At 48.3% G+C, this 13,142-nt stretch overlaps 1 protein-coding gene across 1 annotated transcript; it reads right to left on the reverse strand.

The window, feature by feature from the left end:
* Nucleotides 1-363: 363 nt before the first annotated feature.
* Nucleotides 364-12,721, reverse strand: COPE (COPI coat complex subunit epsilon). Its single transcript, XM_034755240.1, has 9 exons — nt 12,574-12,721; nt 11,215-11,315; nt 10,363-10,515; nt 9,000-9,053; nt 8,217-8,298; nt 2,627-2,782; nt 1,789-1,857; nt 1,200-1,274; nt 364-722 (listed from the first exon to the last, which is right to left on the reverse strand). Exons 2-9 carry the CDS (start codon nt 11,247-11,249, stop codon nt 675-677), a joined length of 672 nt encoding a protein of 223 aa, XP_034611131.1. The 5' UTR covers nt 11,250-11,315; nt 12,574-12,721; the 3' UTR covers nt 364-674.
* Between the last annotated feature and the right edge of the window lie 421 nt (nt 12,722-13,142).

Raw genomic sequence — 13,142 nt, forward strand, 5'->3', positions numbered from 1 at the left:
TCCAGGCTGGCCCCTCTGCAATCAGAGTACTTTGGGTGTGACTACTTTTATTCTGGGGAATCTTCCCTTCCCTCCTGCTTGTAGCATCCCAAGACATCCTGGAGGCAGGGAACGCTCTGTGTCTATCTCCAAAGGGTCTTTTAGGGAGCTGCAGCAGCTGGCAGTGGTGCTGGAGTCCATGGGAGAGGCAGATGCAGAGCATCATGCTCTTGGAAAGCCTCAGGGGTCAGCCTTGAAAGAAAGGTGGTAACTCAGGATCCACCCATGTCCCCAAAGTAGCTGTTAGGAGGCTCAGCAGTTGAAGGAAGAGGTAATGTAGGAATGTTCGCGTATAGATAACGCCAGCATAGAAAGCAGAAGGGCCACACCAATCCACAAAAGGCTTTATTAGAAATGTTTAAGGTACAGCGTTGCACACTGTGGACATGCACTGTATTTTAAACAAGGAGTTTGGAACCTAGTTAAGTCAGGACATAGGTTTCTAGGCTACCCGTCTCCATGTGTTACATACACGCTCGGCATCGGCTTGCTGAAAACACAAGACCCAGCCACGCTGAGACGGATGCCAGACCGACTTGCGGAATGAACTCTGTCCACAAGGCCAGAGAGACTTTGCACATCCCCCCGTTCCCAAGGTACCATAGCGTGGATCCGCAGACTGCCTCCCTGAGTCCTCATGCACTGGGGGCGTACTGCATGACCAGCCGGTCAAAGTCATTCTCCTGTCAAAGAAAATAAAAAGAGACACTCTTGGTTTTTAGCTACTGAAACTATTATAACCTTGTTTGCTAGTGGGCTGAAGAAAAGGCTACAGCATCTCAGGAGGGCAGCAGAGAGGCCTCGAGATTGCAACACCCTAAATCAGCAGTTCTCGACCTTCTCTGTAGGAGGTCCTTCCATACTGTTAGCCCAGCACAACCTCCTGCTATCTAAACAGGGCACACCTCCCTCCATTTAAGCAATACGGGAAGTGGACAGAGGTCACAATCAGCTGACTGAGAACCCATAACTCAGAGCTGTTTCAGACATTCAGACAGACACCACTCCTCTGGTTTATACTTGATTCATGTTTTCAAGGTTGTCTCTACAACCATGAAGGCCAGAAACATAATTTGAATTTTGGAATGAAAGTGTAAAAAATGGGAGGATGAGCAGGCTTGATCCACTAGGCTAATTCCAACAATGGCATGACCGGTTACCTTTGCCTGGTACTCCTGTATAAATGGGTGACTTTTATGTGCATCTTTCAGTTGTGACAAGTAGCGATTGGTAACCTGGGTGGAAGAGATACAAATGAGACCCCAACATTGAGATCAGAGGAGGAAACGCTAAGAGCTTAAACTGACACGTGGGAGAGTTGATCTTCAGAGGGCTTTACAGGCACTGAAACAGGGCAAGAAGTTTTCAGAAGCCCTGTCCACCAACAGCTCCAACTGAAGTCAGTGAGTTACGGGGGTGTGGCAGCTTTAAAAGTCAGGTCTTAACTGACGTGCTCACAGTCATACTATGAACCAGTGGCAAAGCTGGGACTGTAAGCCTGGAATTTCAGGCTCTCTCAATCCCCCATCCCGAACTTCCCTATTATATAGGAACAGAAGGGTTTTAGACAATGGTACAACGCTCTGCTGATTAGCCAAGGCGGGTTAAAATGCTCCATTTCCCCAACTTCAGTTAGCACAGGAGCACACAACACCTTAAAACCCAAGCGAGCCTAGTATCTGCACACCTTTAGCAACAGCAGCACACCCACCCACTGCACTGGACTCAGACGAGCAGAATTAGCCTCACCTCTGGTGGTTTACCCAGGTGCTGTGACAGGACAACAAAATTGATCAGGGTCTCCGGATGGCTGCTATCCTGAAAGCATAAAGGGAAAACACATCAGACTCTCTGTCCTGCCTCCCTATTACTGTAACCAGGTGCAGCACCCAGCATGTTTCTGTGCCTGGAAACCATCTTCTCCTTAAGAGCCCACAGATTGCTGTACAGCAGGTAGGGGAAGAGTTAGGCCTAAGAGGTGACAGGCAATGAATTCCTGAGTGAACACACCATGGCTAACGAGGTCCTAGGACAAGTAATCAAAGGCCAAGAGCCCAGCTACCCAAGCGCCAGGATAACTCTGAAACACACATGCCTGTGAGATGCTAAGCGCTTATGAAATGGGATTTATAGGAGACCAAGCCAGTGAGACCGGAGTGTCTCAGACATGGGCAGAGCATTTTAAAAGACATGTTTAACAGACTCCGCCTACTCGGGGAAGTGCGGGGGCTCCTGAACTGGAAGTCAGCTGCCTGAGAACACAATGGAACAATAATTTGCCTGGACAATCCACTAATGGCAGTGTAGCTTCCAGATCTTATGGGGATGTTTCAGAGAACAGGAACTGGATTCAGAATGACATAGGGTTTAGACAGAAAACGTGATTTAAAATATGGAATTAAAAAACACCCCCCAATTTCTCGCAGGCTGCAGCCAGCCAGCCCTGGGCACAATGACAGAAGATGAGGCTAAGAAGCAGTTAGATACACATGAAGTTTAATGGTCAACATTCTTGCTACTTTTCTTTTGCCTCTTTCCAGAGTGGCGGATTTGAATCCAAGGTTATACTGCCAGACAGAAAACACACCTTGTCTAGCGCCTCTTGGAGCACACCGTCTGCGTCTTCCCACTTGCCCTGAGCCATGTAGCAGGCGGCCTGTCCATTAAGCAGAAGCAGGGTAGATGAGCATTTGTCTGCCATCTCTTGGAAGATGTAATAGGCATCCTGTAATTTCTCCCCACCCTGTGGGGAAACGGGACAGTTAACCTGTGATTGTGCTGCATTATGCCAAGGAGGCTGCAGCGCTGCTGTAGGCGAGGGTTTAAACATTGCAAGTGATGAGGTGCCCCGTGATTAAATACAAGTCGACTGAGTCATCATTTCCCTTTGAGCAATAGCCTGTGTGCCATGGTGAGAGCAGCCGAAAAGGCGAGGAAGCTCGTCCTTCACGAAAGCAGCTCTCACGCTGCTCGGGTTAGTCTCCACACCTCGGCTGGCGCAGGAAGAGTCTGACCCAGTTACCAGCTGACCGGTTTTAGCCTGTTCTCAACCATCTGCCACTGGGCTGCTCAAGCCATTGGTACGAGGGTATAAACTGGGGGTACAGCTACACGACAAGCAGCGAGGCCACCGCAGTGCAGGCCCTTACTCCAGTGACAGACGGGGGTTCTCCATTGCTGTAGTAAACCTCCCCCCGACCCCGCCCGGAGAATTCTTTTGTTGGCCTAACTGCATCTACAATGGGGGCTAGGTCAACACAACGCAGTCACAGCCCTGACCGTTGTAGCTATGGAGACCTAATATTTTAGGTGTAGAACCCGCCTTGGTCTACAGGGCTTGCATGAACTGACAATCTCTGCCTGTTTCCTGCAGTCATTGGGTCTCCTGTAAATAGACAGATCTTTAACAAGGCTGCGGAAGAAAGAAGGGCAAAACCATTAAATATTAAGAGCCACTTGGAAGTTTGTGTCTGGTGAAGACAGATTTTAAATTCTTAATTTTAAAAGACCCATGTCAGAAGCTGGTGGTGATAAATCAAATAGGTTATGAAGAGAAATTTAAGTCACAGAACCAGGATATTATTAGCTGGGTTTTTCAAGGGGGCTCAGGTCTTGAAAAGCCCATTGTTCTCAGAGGAGGATTCTTTGTTGTTCTTAATGGGAAATGAACTCTTGAATATCTGGCCCTAAACTATTACTCTAAAAATGACTGAGATGAGGGACAAGGACAGAGCTCAATACTGAGGCCAATTTTAAAATTATAACTTTGAGTTGTTATAAGCGTGCCTCCACCTTTATTGAATTTTAGGAAACGTTATTCCTGCCATACACAGGCTATTTGGAGAATGACAGCTCATGTGTTTTTGAATGCTTAGTTCATTAAATGAAACTTCAATCTAAGGAAATTCCTAGGAATTTGCTTTCTGTGAGCAGTGACAGGCCCCCAAAGTGCTCACAGGAATGACACCTCCTTAGCCGTAAAATCACATGCATTACCTCCACATGTGTTAGTGTCTCTGGAATGAAGCTTTTGAATTTTGCTTTAATATTCCATATTAGTTTCTTGTATATTATGTTTGAAAGATATATGAGTCAATAGGAGTCTTTGTCTGCACACTCTAAGCATACTACAAAGGGAAGGTTGTAAATCTAGGAGCCAGTTAAGCAAAGGACAAACTAACAAGGATGTCGTCTCAAAGATCAGGACACTTCCCCGGTGCAAGATGCAAGACTGCCAGAGACACGGTTGTCATGTTTGAGAGAGACAGGTCGTTGTGTAAAAGGATGCAAGGGTATTCTTTATGCAAAATATCCCAGAGGAGTAAGTGCTGCTTAAGATGACTCATCAGAACTATAAACCAAGTCATTAAAGTGGGCCTTTTTACTCTCCTCTTTGCAAACAGAAAAATCTTTAGTTTTAACCCCACACAAAGAACTCTAGAATTATTCTTGTTGAAACTGATTTCTTCTACAAACATACGAAAGTCTTCAAGCTTTTAAACTTTAAGGAAAATATGTATACCTGGGAAGTGTTTTATGCTACTTCTTACCTTGTTTCTCCATTTAAAAGGTGAAAACATTTGCTTATTCGTTAAAATCTTAAGAGGATATAGACTTCTTTTGCAATATTCATGTAAAAATATTTTATATCTAAATTCAAACCCTCCATATAACAACTGAAGAATTCCAGCTTTGCTATGGATGCTTTAGCAGACTGCATGATATGAGCTGAAGATGCTAGAGCCTGCCCAGAAAGGTGCTGAGCCAATGAGATGGGACAGCACCAGATACTGAAACCAGGCCAAGCCTAAAAGAGGTGGGACTTCCATCTTTACCAAGAGGATAAATCCCTCTGAACTCAGCCATTTCATCTCAGCTCCATCTGCTTCTCTCATCCAAGCAAACTCACTTTCCCCTTATTAATAGGACATTCATAATTACCAATTGTGAGTATTCTGTGGGTCTTTAACCTTGGTGTCCCCTAAGGCATGGTAAGAATCTCATTTAACTAAGTGAGTGGATGTCACCTTCCTAAACTGGCAGTGAGATGACAATTAAGAACTGGCCTAACACTTCTTGTTTCTCTAGACTATAAACTTCTAGCAATTTGGTGGATAAAATGACTTGGCTCCCAACACGTCTTTCTCCCACACACACACGTACTGAGACTGCTGTGTCCTGGGATAATTTTAACAAGGTTTGCCTTGCGACTGCCTGGAGACTAAACAGTTAACTATAGTCCTGGTTACTAAGGCACACAAAAAACAACAAAAGAAAATGGTGTCTAGGTAGCACACAGCATTTCTCCCCAGAGCTAAAGAAAACGAACACATTAACATAGAGCAGAACTATCAAGCAGAATACAAGTCACCCTTCCATCTGGACACACGGGAGAGCTGCAACTGCAGAGAGTAGCAGGCTGGGCAAAACTGATTTCCAAGGCCCTGTTAAAGGCAATGGGAGTTCTGCCTGATTAAGGCCAACAAGATTTGGTCCATGGTTTTCTTTCAGCTGTTTACATCTCTCTCCACAGTCCCTAGATCACACCAGTCTGCTGTGCTCCTGTGTGTTACTGTGCCATTCAAGTGCCAAGTTATGAAACAGAAGCTCAAGAAAACGTTATTTATTTTCCAGACGCTGATGCTACATTATCATAAGTACCTGGCACTATTATTCTATCCCACACTTCCAGACTGAGAGGTGTCCACCTGGGTCATAGCAATTTAAACCTCCAATAAGAGGATCATCACACGTCTGAGGGGGTCACTGAGGGAGTGGCCGGATTGTGGGATTAGTAACAGGACATGGAGCCTTTCACCTCTAATTCAATAGTCAGAATCCAAGCCAAGTCAGCAGTGGCCCATCTGGTTCTATTCTATTTAGGTGCCTACACAAGGCCCCCCACCACTGTACATGATCACCCTGCATCAACTCTCTCAGGCCCCTTCTCCTCTCCTCTGGGGGGGATAACCTGAGTAGCTTAATGTTGTCCCCTCCTCCCAATGTAACTGCCCACAGGTCAGGAGCTGCTCTGAGGGAAAAGCCAGGTCAAAGGGGCAAGTTTCACAAATGGACCGGAAAGCTGCCAAGTCCATGGCCTGCAGGTATGAAATCTGGTCTCCGGCAAACTCCTGAGAAAGGCCCATCTGAGGGAGATGCCTTTGCCCCAGAGGGAGGCAGTTCCACTGCTCCCGAGAAGCTGACCTGTTGAGCTCCTGGAAAGAGGGGTTCAAACCACTGTAGGTTTTGACATTAAGGACAGAGACCTTAGAAGGTGACCCAGAAGCCACTGGAGTGAGCAGCACACTGCTGGCTGTTAGGATATCTCCATTTATTTATTTATTGGTCTCTTATCTCCTAGAACTGGAAGGGACCTTGAAAGGTCATCGAGTCCAGCCCCCTGCCTTCACTAGCACGACCAAGTACTGATTTTGCCCCAGATCCCGAAGTGGCCCCCTCAAGGATCGAACTCACAACCCTGGGTTTAGCAGGCTAATGCTCAAACCACTGAGCTAACCCTTCCCCCTGAGTGCATGCTCAGTCCAGTTCCTAGTGACCAGCACGTCTATGTAATAAAAACCACAGCTGGTGCCTCTGTTGGTAGCCCCAGCAGACAGGCTGGAAACTGAACGGCCCTCCTGCTCCCTAAAATGAGGTCTCCTGGTCAGGGTGGAGTTACACTGGCAGCAAGGTCCCCATTTATCAGAGACCCTGCAACTGCATCTAGACAGGAGTTGGGCTCCACACAGCAACACTGACACATTCAGAAGAAGCCGAGTGATGGCAGAGTAATTAATCTGCAGTGCGAACTCTTTGAAGTGCTGTGGGAATGAATGGCTAGCAGAGCAGGACTCTGCTCCACAGAAACCCCAACGGCTTTCCGCAGACTCGGAAGGCATCGAGCTGTTTCTTTGAATGGCTGGGAAGGGGGATGAGAGATCAAAAGTGTGAAATGCAGTTACCATAGCACAACGTAAACAAATCTGAATCAGACCTGAAGGGTGTCTGGTAAATACCAGCTGCCACAGATCCCACTGAGCCTGTTTCCCTGAAAGTGGGTTTAGCTAGAGCGGGGCTTTATTTATAGGATCAGATGTAAGCACAAATACACTCCGCCGTAAAGACAAATTATTAAATTTTCATCTAAGGTCTAAGTAGGGCCAGCATTGAAATCTCAGACTGCCGTTTCCCATTTTACGTTATCATCGTTTGTGAATTATTCAGCTATTGCGAAACAGGAGCTCTTCTGTGTCCGAGTTAACGATCAAGTGGGACACATGAAAAAAGCTTGCACTCAAAGGAACTAATTAGTCTGGCTATTCCACAGGCACCTGCAGGGAAAGCAAACTCACATGGTAAAGGGGGAAGTTAAAGGGAAAGAATTCTCAAGTACTTCTGCCCACGCTATTTGCACCTCTGGAGAGGGAGGCAACGGGAGAATGATCAGAAATGGGATGGAGTCATGCCAGTGCTCTGAGACGCCAGGTCCTCGCTTTTCTAGGCAACTGCTCCAGTTTAAGTGTCCAGGATACAGCAGCTAGTGCCCACTCTCCCCCACAGCTGTGGGCCCTCTTGCTATCCCCCAAGCCTCACAGTAGGACTACCTTTTCGCACAGCCCAAGAGCCATTTAAGCCACTCCAACACGAACAGCTGGTAGGCAGCAGTGACGCACAAAGGCTCATCATTAAGGTCCCAATTCAGCCAGGAACTCCAGCATGTGCCTAACTGAAGGCAACGTCACTGTCTGTGTGCTCAAACAGGGACAACCCAGCAGGTGTGTGAATGGGGGCCCACGGCTGGGAGGGGGAATGCAGAACACCAGTCACTGAAGCCTGAGGACACACCCCAGCAGGGAGTCCCTGCATTAGGTTACTGAACATTCAGGAGCTGATCCTACTGCTACGCTGTTCTAGGGGGGGAAATGCATCCGTCACCTTTAAACACAACCCGTTGTGTGTGCTCTCCTGAGAACTCCACCTAGCCCTGTTTGTGTCTGACAGGGCAACTTCCTGGAGAAGATCAGGAATCTGTCTACTGCCCAGTCTGGCCTTTCCCTTGCAGTACCTCATCGCAGGCATGGATTCATGCAGTTACGGCATTTCGGAGAATGTGTGAAGAGCCCGAGCGTAAGGCAGTGCCCGTGGGGTTGAGCAGGGTCTCGGCCTACAATACTCACTACAGCCAGGTTCACCCAGGCAGTGGCCAGCTGGGTGAGCGTAGCATCTTCATCTTGCTCCTGCATCTTCTTCAGTTCCTTGCTGAGTAAACACAAAGGGGAACCACACAATGCGCCACACAAACCAACACAGTCCAGCTTGCTCTAAGTCCCAAGTGCACAGAGGCCATCCCTTTGCTGCCCTCACAGCTCAGTGAACTGAGGCTAGGGTCCCCTGGGACCCTGCCAGTCAGCGGCACAGTGCCATTGGGCTCACTGGCCTTTGTAGTTTGGCACAAACGCCTCCAGTGTATTTTCCTTAAGCAGAGGAACCATCGCAGCCACCAGAGAAGAACATCTGGTGTCCGCAGAAGGTTGTTTTATTTCCCTTTAGGGCAGCAGGCGACTCAGGCACCGGAGGATCATTTAACACTCCACTGAGGTCAGGACTAAATCCTAGAACCCTGCTGCTTCTCTAGCTGCACGCACAGCTACCCCTTCATTTCCAGGGCCCCAGCAGCCTGAGGGCGAAGGGTCTGCCACACCAGCCAAGGGGGACGCCTGCCAGCCCCACCGGTGACCATCCGCCTCAAATGCTGCCTGCAGGATATTGACCCCAAGGCAGAACCAGAGTGGAGTAATGCCTTCCCACGGGTCCGGGTGGATTACCCCCCCCCCCCCCCAAGGGCCTCTCTACGCAGTGTCAAGGACAAGCCGAGCGGGTACATCTGCACACAGCAAGGGAATTTAACGTGTGGCGAACAAGCTACATGCCCACGTGGCACAGAGAAGATACGAGCTTACCGGGCCAGATCGAGCCTGTCGAGCTTCAGCAGTATCTGTATCATCATCGCCATGCTGCAGGGAACAAGCGCACATCAGGGCTGGACTCTAGGCTTTTCTGCACCCCCTTCACAGCAGGGACTGAAGTGTCCCCCATGGACCAAAGGCCAGCACCACCACGGAACTGTTACTCCCCTCTTCTTCCACCCAGGGCTCAGAGGGCTTGGCTACTCCAAATCTGCTGTCTGTTCCTACACGCAGGTCTTCCCAGGTTCCCTTAACACTGCTTTAAAGCATGGCTGTACCAACTGTCTGTTATAATTTGTGGAGTCGGATTCCAAGATCAACCCCTTTTAGTTAATAAAATCTTTAATTGGAAAAATGTATCACTAGTTCATCAAAATCAGACTCCCCTACCTCATGGTGCCCAGTGTCTCCCCGCCCACACCCAATAAAGAATACACCATCAGCAGAGGCCCCTGCACTCAGAATCCCCAGCAATTGCTCACTGCTGTTGTGCCAAAATCTCCACTATAAAAACTTCAGCCAAGTTTCATTCAGCTATCGTGGGTGTCAAGTGCAACTTGAAGCACCAGAAGAGAGGCCTTGCATGGGTACACCGCACGGATCGGGCCTGCCCCTTTGGAAGCACACCGCCTAGCGAACAGACATGGTGCTAGCGAGTAAGAACAGGCGTTTCACCGCCTTGCTCTCTCTGCAGCGGGGAAACAATAAAGCAGGCAGCGTTATTCGGGTACAGACAGGACAGCTGCTCCAGGACTCTGATTGCTCTGGTATCATAATGCCCTTCTCTCTACCTGAAAACATGCAGGAGATGTGGTATCCTGAATCCCTTAGCCTCCGACTGGGTGAGTGTGTGTCTTGTTCTGGGATGGACACCTCATTACTTGTTATTAACATCCCCAAATCAATCTCTTACTGGTTTAAATAAAACTTTAAAACAAGGCAGACTTCACCTGTTTCTATGGCAACATTTCCTTGGATCATAGAATACCAGGGTTGGAAGGGACCTCAGGAGGTCATCTAGTCCAACCCCCTGCTCAAAGCAGGACCAATTCCCAACTAAATCATCCCAGCCAGGGCTTTGTCAAGCCTGACTTTAGAAACCTCTAAGGAAGGAGATTCCTCCTCTTCCCTAGGTAACCCATTCCAGTGCTTCACCACCCTCCTAGTGAATTTTTTCCCCCTAATATCCAACCTAAACCTTCCCCACTGCAACTTGAGACCATTATTCCTTGTTCTGTCATCAGGTATCACTGAGAACAGTCTAGATCCATCCTCTTTGGAACCCCCTTCAGGTAGTTGGCTGGATCACAGAGCGTGGCTTTGTTGGGTGACACCTGGGTGTCTGAGCTGCACTCACCATTCCAAGCTTTCTCCTTGGTGTAGCGTGCGCAGGGCCGCATCAGGGTTTGCGTCATGGAAATAGATGGAAGCCGCCATCAGCAGGAAAGTTGTATTGGTCACATCAACGCTTTTTGCCATCTTCTTGTCCAAATCAGCAACAATTGTGTCCCTATGGAGAGCGAGCTGGTGAGCGTTTCGGAACAGATCATTCCATTTCTAAGCAAGGCAATGGCTGTCACCCTCCAGTAGGGAAAGTCCATCGAATTTTTTTAATTCAGCCTTTTAAAAATTATTTTAACTAAAAAGCATCGGGGAAAAATATTTTCATGCCCACACTCAAAAATAACGCAGGGGAGTTTTACTAAGCACGGCCAGCAATTTGGCAGGGCAGAAGAGTTTCAGCCCAAAACAATTTTTCAGAAATATATCAAATACCTGAAATCAGCCAATGGAGATGGAGACAAATACTGTACATTCTCCTCGCCCAAGGCCAGCTAAACTGATCCTGCAGACAATGTTGTTTTAAAATCACGAACCAGTGAGCGGCAGTTAGACAGACAAACCAGTTGGGCCAACCAGCAGGAATTGCTGACTAAAACCTGCCTTCAACACCAGTCTATCATCTGAAGACTGGAAGTGTTTTATTGTGCATTGGTATAGGAAGCATGACCATAGACGCTTGGCTCTGGAATGTTAAATGTATAGACCCATTTTTAACAAGCCAAAGAATAACTGGTTAAAAATACTTCAGTCATTCCCACATAATCAGAACCACATGCAGCAGTGACCAAGATTATGCTCCCGCTACTGAAGCAAATTCTTTGCTGGGCAGTATTTGTATGTTACAATAATTCAATGTCACACTTACCTCTGAGTGTCGTTTGAAAGATATTCTGCAAACATTCTAACTGCTTGGAGCTCAGGGCAAGCATTGGCTTTGATTTCATCCAGAACAACACCATATTTTCTCTATTTAGGATGGAGAGAGACATTGTGTAATAATTTAAGAACAAAAGAAAAACAGTTCACTATGATGTAAGTTACAAAGTAGTAAGGAACATTAATTTTTGCCACATTTCCCCACATGCTCAGATGAGACTGACTAGCTGGACAGAATTAACAGAGAAACACTGTTGCAAGTGTCACTATTAATGAATCTCCACTGTTTGTGTTACTAACATAACCACAGATTATTAGACAAAGAACTTTAAAAAGCCACTTATCACTATTTATGCTGTAATTTATTTGCAATTTACTCAAACTGAGTAGTCAGTTTCATATTGTGGTTCACATGAACTGGCAGAAAAATCTTGTGTTTGGGTTTCCCGACACTTCAAGGAAAAAGCTGCCATTAAGAAAGTTAAGTACTTAAAACACTAATTAAAAAATTAGACTATTTGTAATTAAAACCAAAAGACCCTTACATTTTGGACCTAAACTCAAACAACGACAATTGCAGGCTGAGTGAAGGTGGGTTATCATGGGCTGCATGCAGGGAGAAGTACAACAGGCATGCGAGAACATGGGAAATAACTGTTTTAATTCTATAGCTCATCACCAACACCACAAAGAACAGCAAAAGTAAATCTTCACCCAATGGACGATGTTTAGGACTCCTATAACACTTCACAGGCTTGTCTAGCCCTGCATACCCTATTTCAGATATGGGGAAATACAGGCCAGAAAGGTCTAATTAGTTCAGTGGTTCTCAAACTGTGGGTGAGGACCCCAAAGTGGGTCATGACCCTGTTTTAATGGGGTCACCATGGCTGGCTTAGACTTGCTGGGGCCCAGGCCTGAAGCCAAAGCCCGAGGGCTTCAGCCCTGGGAGACAGGACTCAGGTTACAGGCCCCCTGCCTGGGGCCCTTGGGCTTTGGCCCGCCCTGCCCAGGGTGATGGGGCTTGGGCTTTGATCCCCCCACCAGAGATAGTGGGGCTCGGACAGGATCAGGCTTCAGTCCCCTTCCCTCCCCCCCTCCGGGAGTCACGTAGTAATTTTTGTTGTCAGAAGGGGGTCGCGGTGTAATGAAGTTTGAGAACCCCTGAGATGGTTCATACTGTGCTCATCCCCTTGTCAACCTGGGTGGAGGTGATGGGCCCCAAGGCTGCAGAAGGAATTGATGTCAGACTTCAAGAGACGGAGGTACTGGATTTGAACTCAGAGCTCCCTGCTCTCAGCCCTGCGCTCTGTCCAGGCCCCTCTCCATGCAGAGCCCGGGATCTCACCTGGGCAATGTAGGCTCGGTATAAGAAGACATCCCGCTCCACCTCCCTTTCCGGACTGGACGGCTAAAGGAACGAGAAGGGGGAGACCGAGATTGGTTAGCCAGCACTATCAGACCCCTGAAACAATAACACAGCCCTGAGCATGAACTGCAGCCAGGAGAGGAGACCCATGCCTCAGTGGGGGAGAATGTGTGTGTGGAGGTGCGCTGGGGTCTGTCTGCGGGGGTGGGAGGGGAGGGAAGGAGTGCAATTTGTGATGGGTGGGGCTAGAGGGGATGAGATTTGGGGTGAAGGGGGGACAACCCCCACTGTGCTCAGTGGGTCTGGAGAGAATAAGATAGGGGAAGGGAAGGTCACCCCCCCGCTGGGATGGGCAGGGCTAGAGGGGATGAGGAGATGGGGGAGGGGGTCACCCCCCCGCTGGGACGGGTGGGGCTAGAGGGGATGAGGAGATGGCGGGAGGGGGTCACTCCCCACTGGGACGGGTGGGGCTAGGGGGGGGGAGGAGATGGGGGGAGAGGGGCACCCCCTGCTGGGATGGGCGGGGCTAGAGGGGGCACCCCCCGGGA

Source organism: Trachemys scripta, chromosome 22, assembly GCF_013100865.1.
Source record: "Trachemys scripta elegans isolate TJP31775 chromosome 22, CAS_Tse_1.0, whole genome shotgun sequence".
Classification (NCBI taxonomy): domain Eukaryota; kingdom Metazoa; phylum Chordata; order Testudines; family Emydidae; genus Trachemys; species Trachemys scripta.

Excerpts from the sequence above, each read along its gene's own strand:
- COPE (XM_034755240.1), bottom strand. The coding sequence starts at position 11,249 with ATGTTTGCAGAATATCTTTCAAACGACACTCAGAG. Across the intron at positions 9,054-10,362 it reads CAAGGAGAAAGCTTGGAATG|CATGGCGATGATGATACAGA; the intron begins GTGAGTGCAGCT and ends TGTTCCCTGCAG. Across the intron at positions 1,275-1,788 it reads ACCTGGGTAAACCACCAGAG|GTTACCAATCGCTACTTGTC; the intron begins GTGAGGCTAATT and ends TCTTCCACCCAG.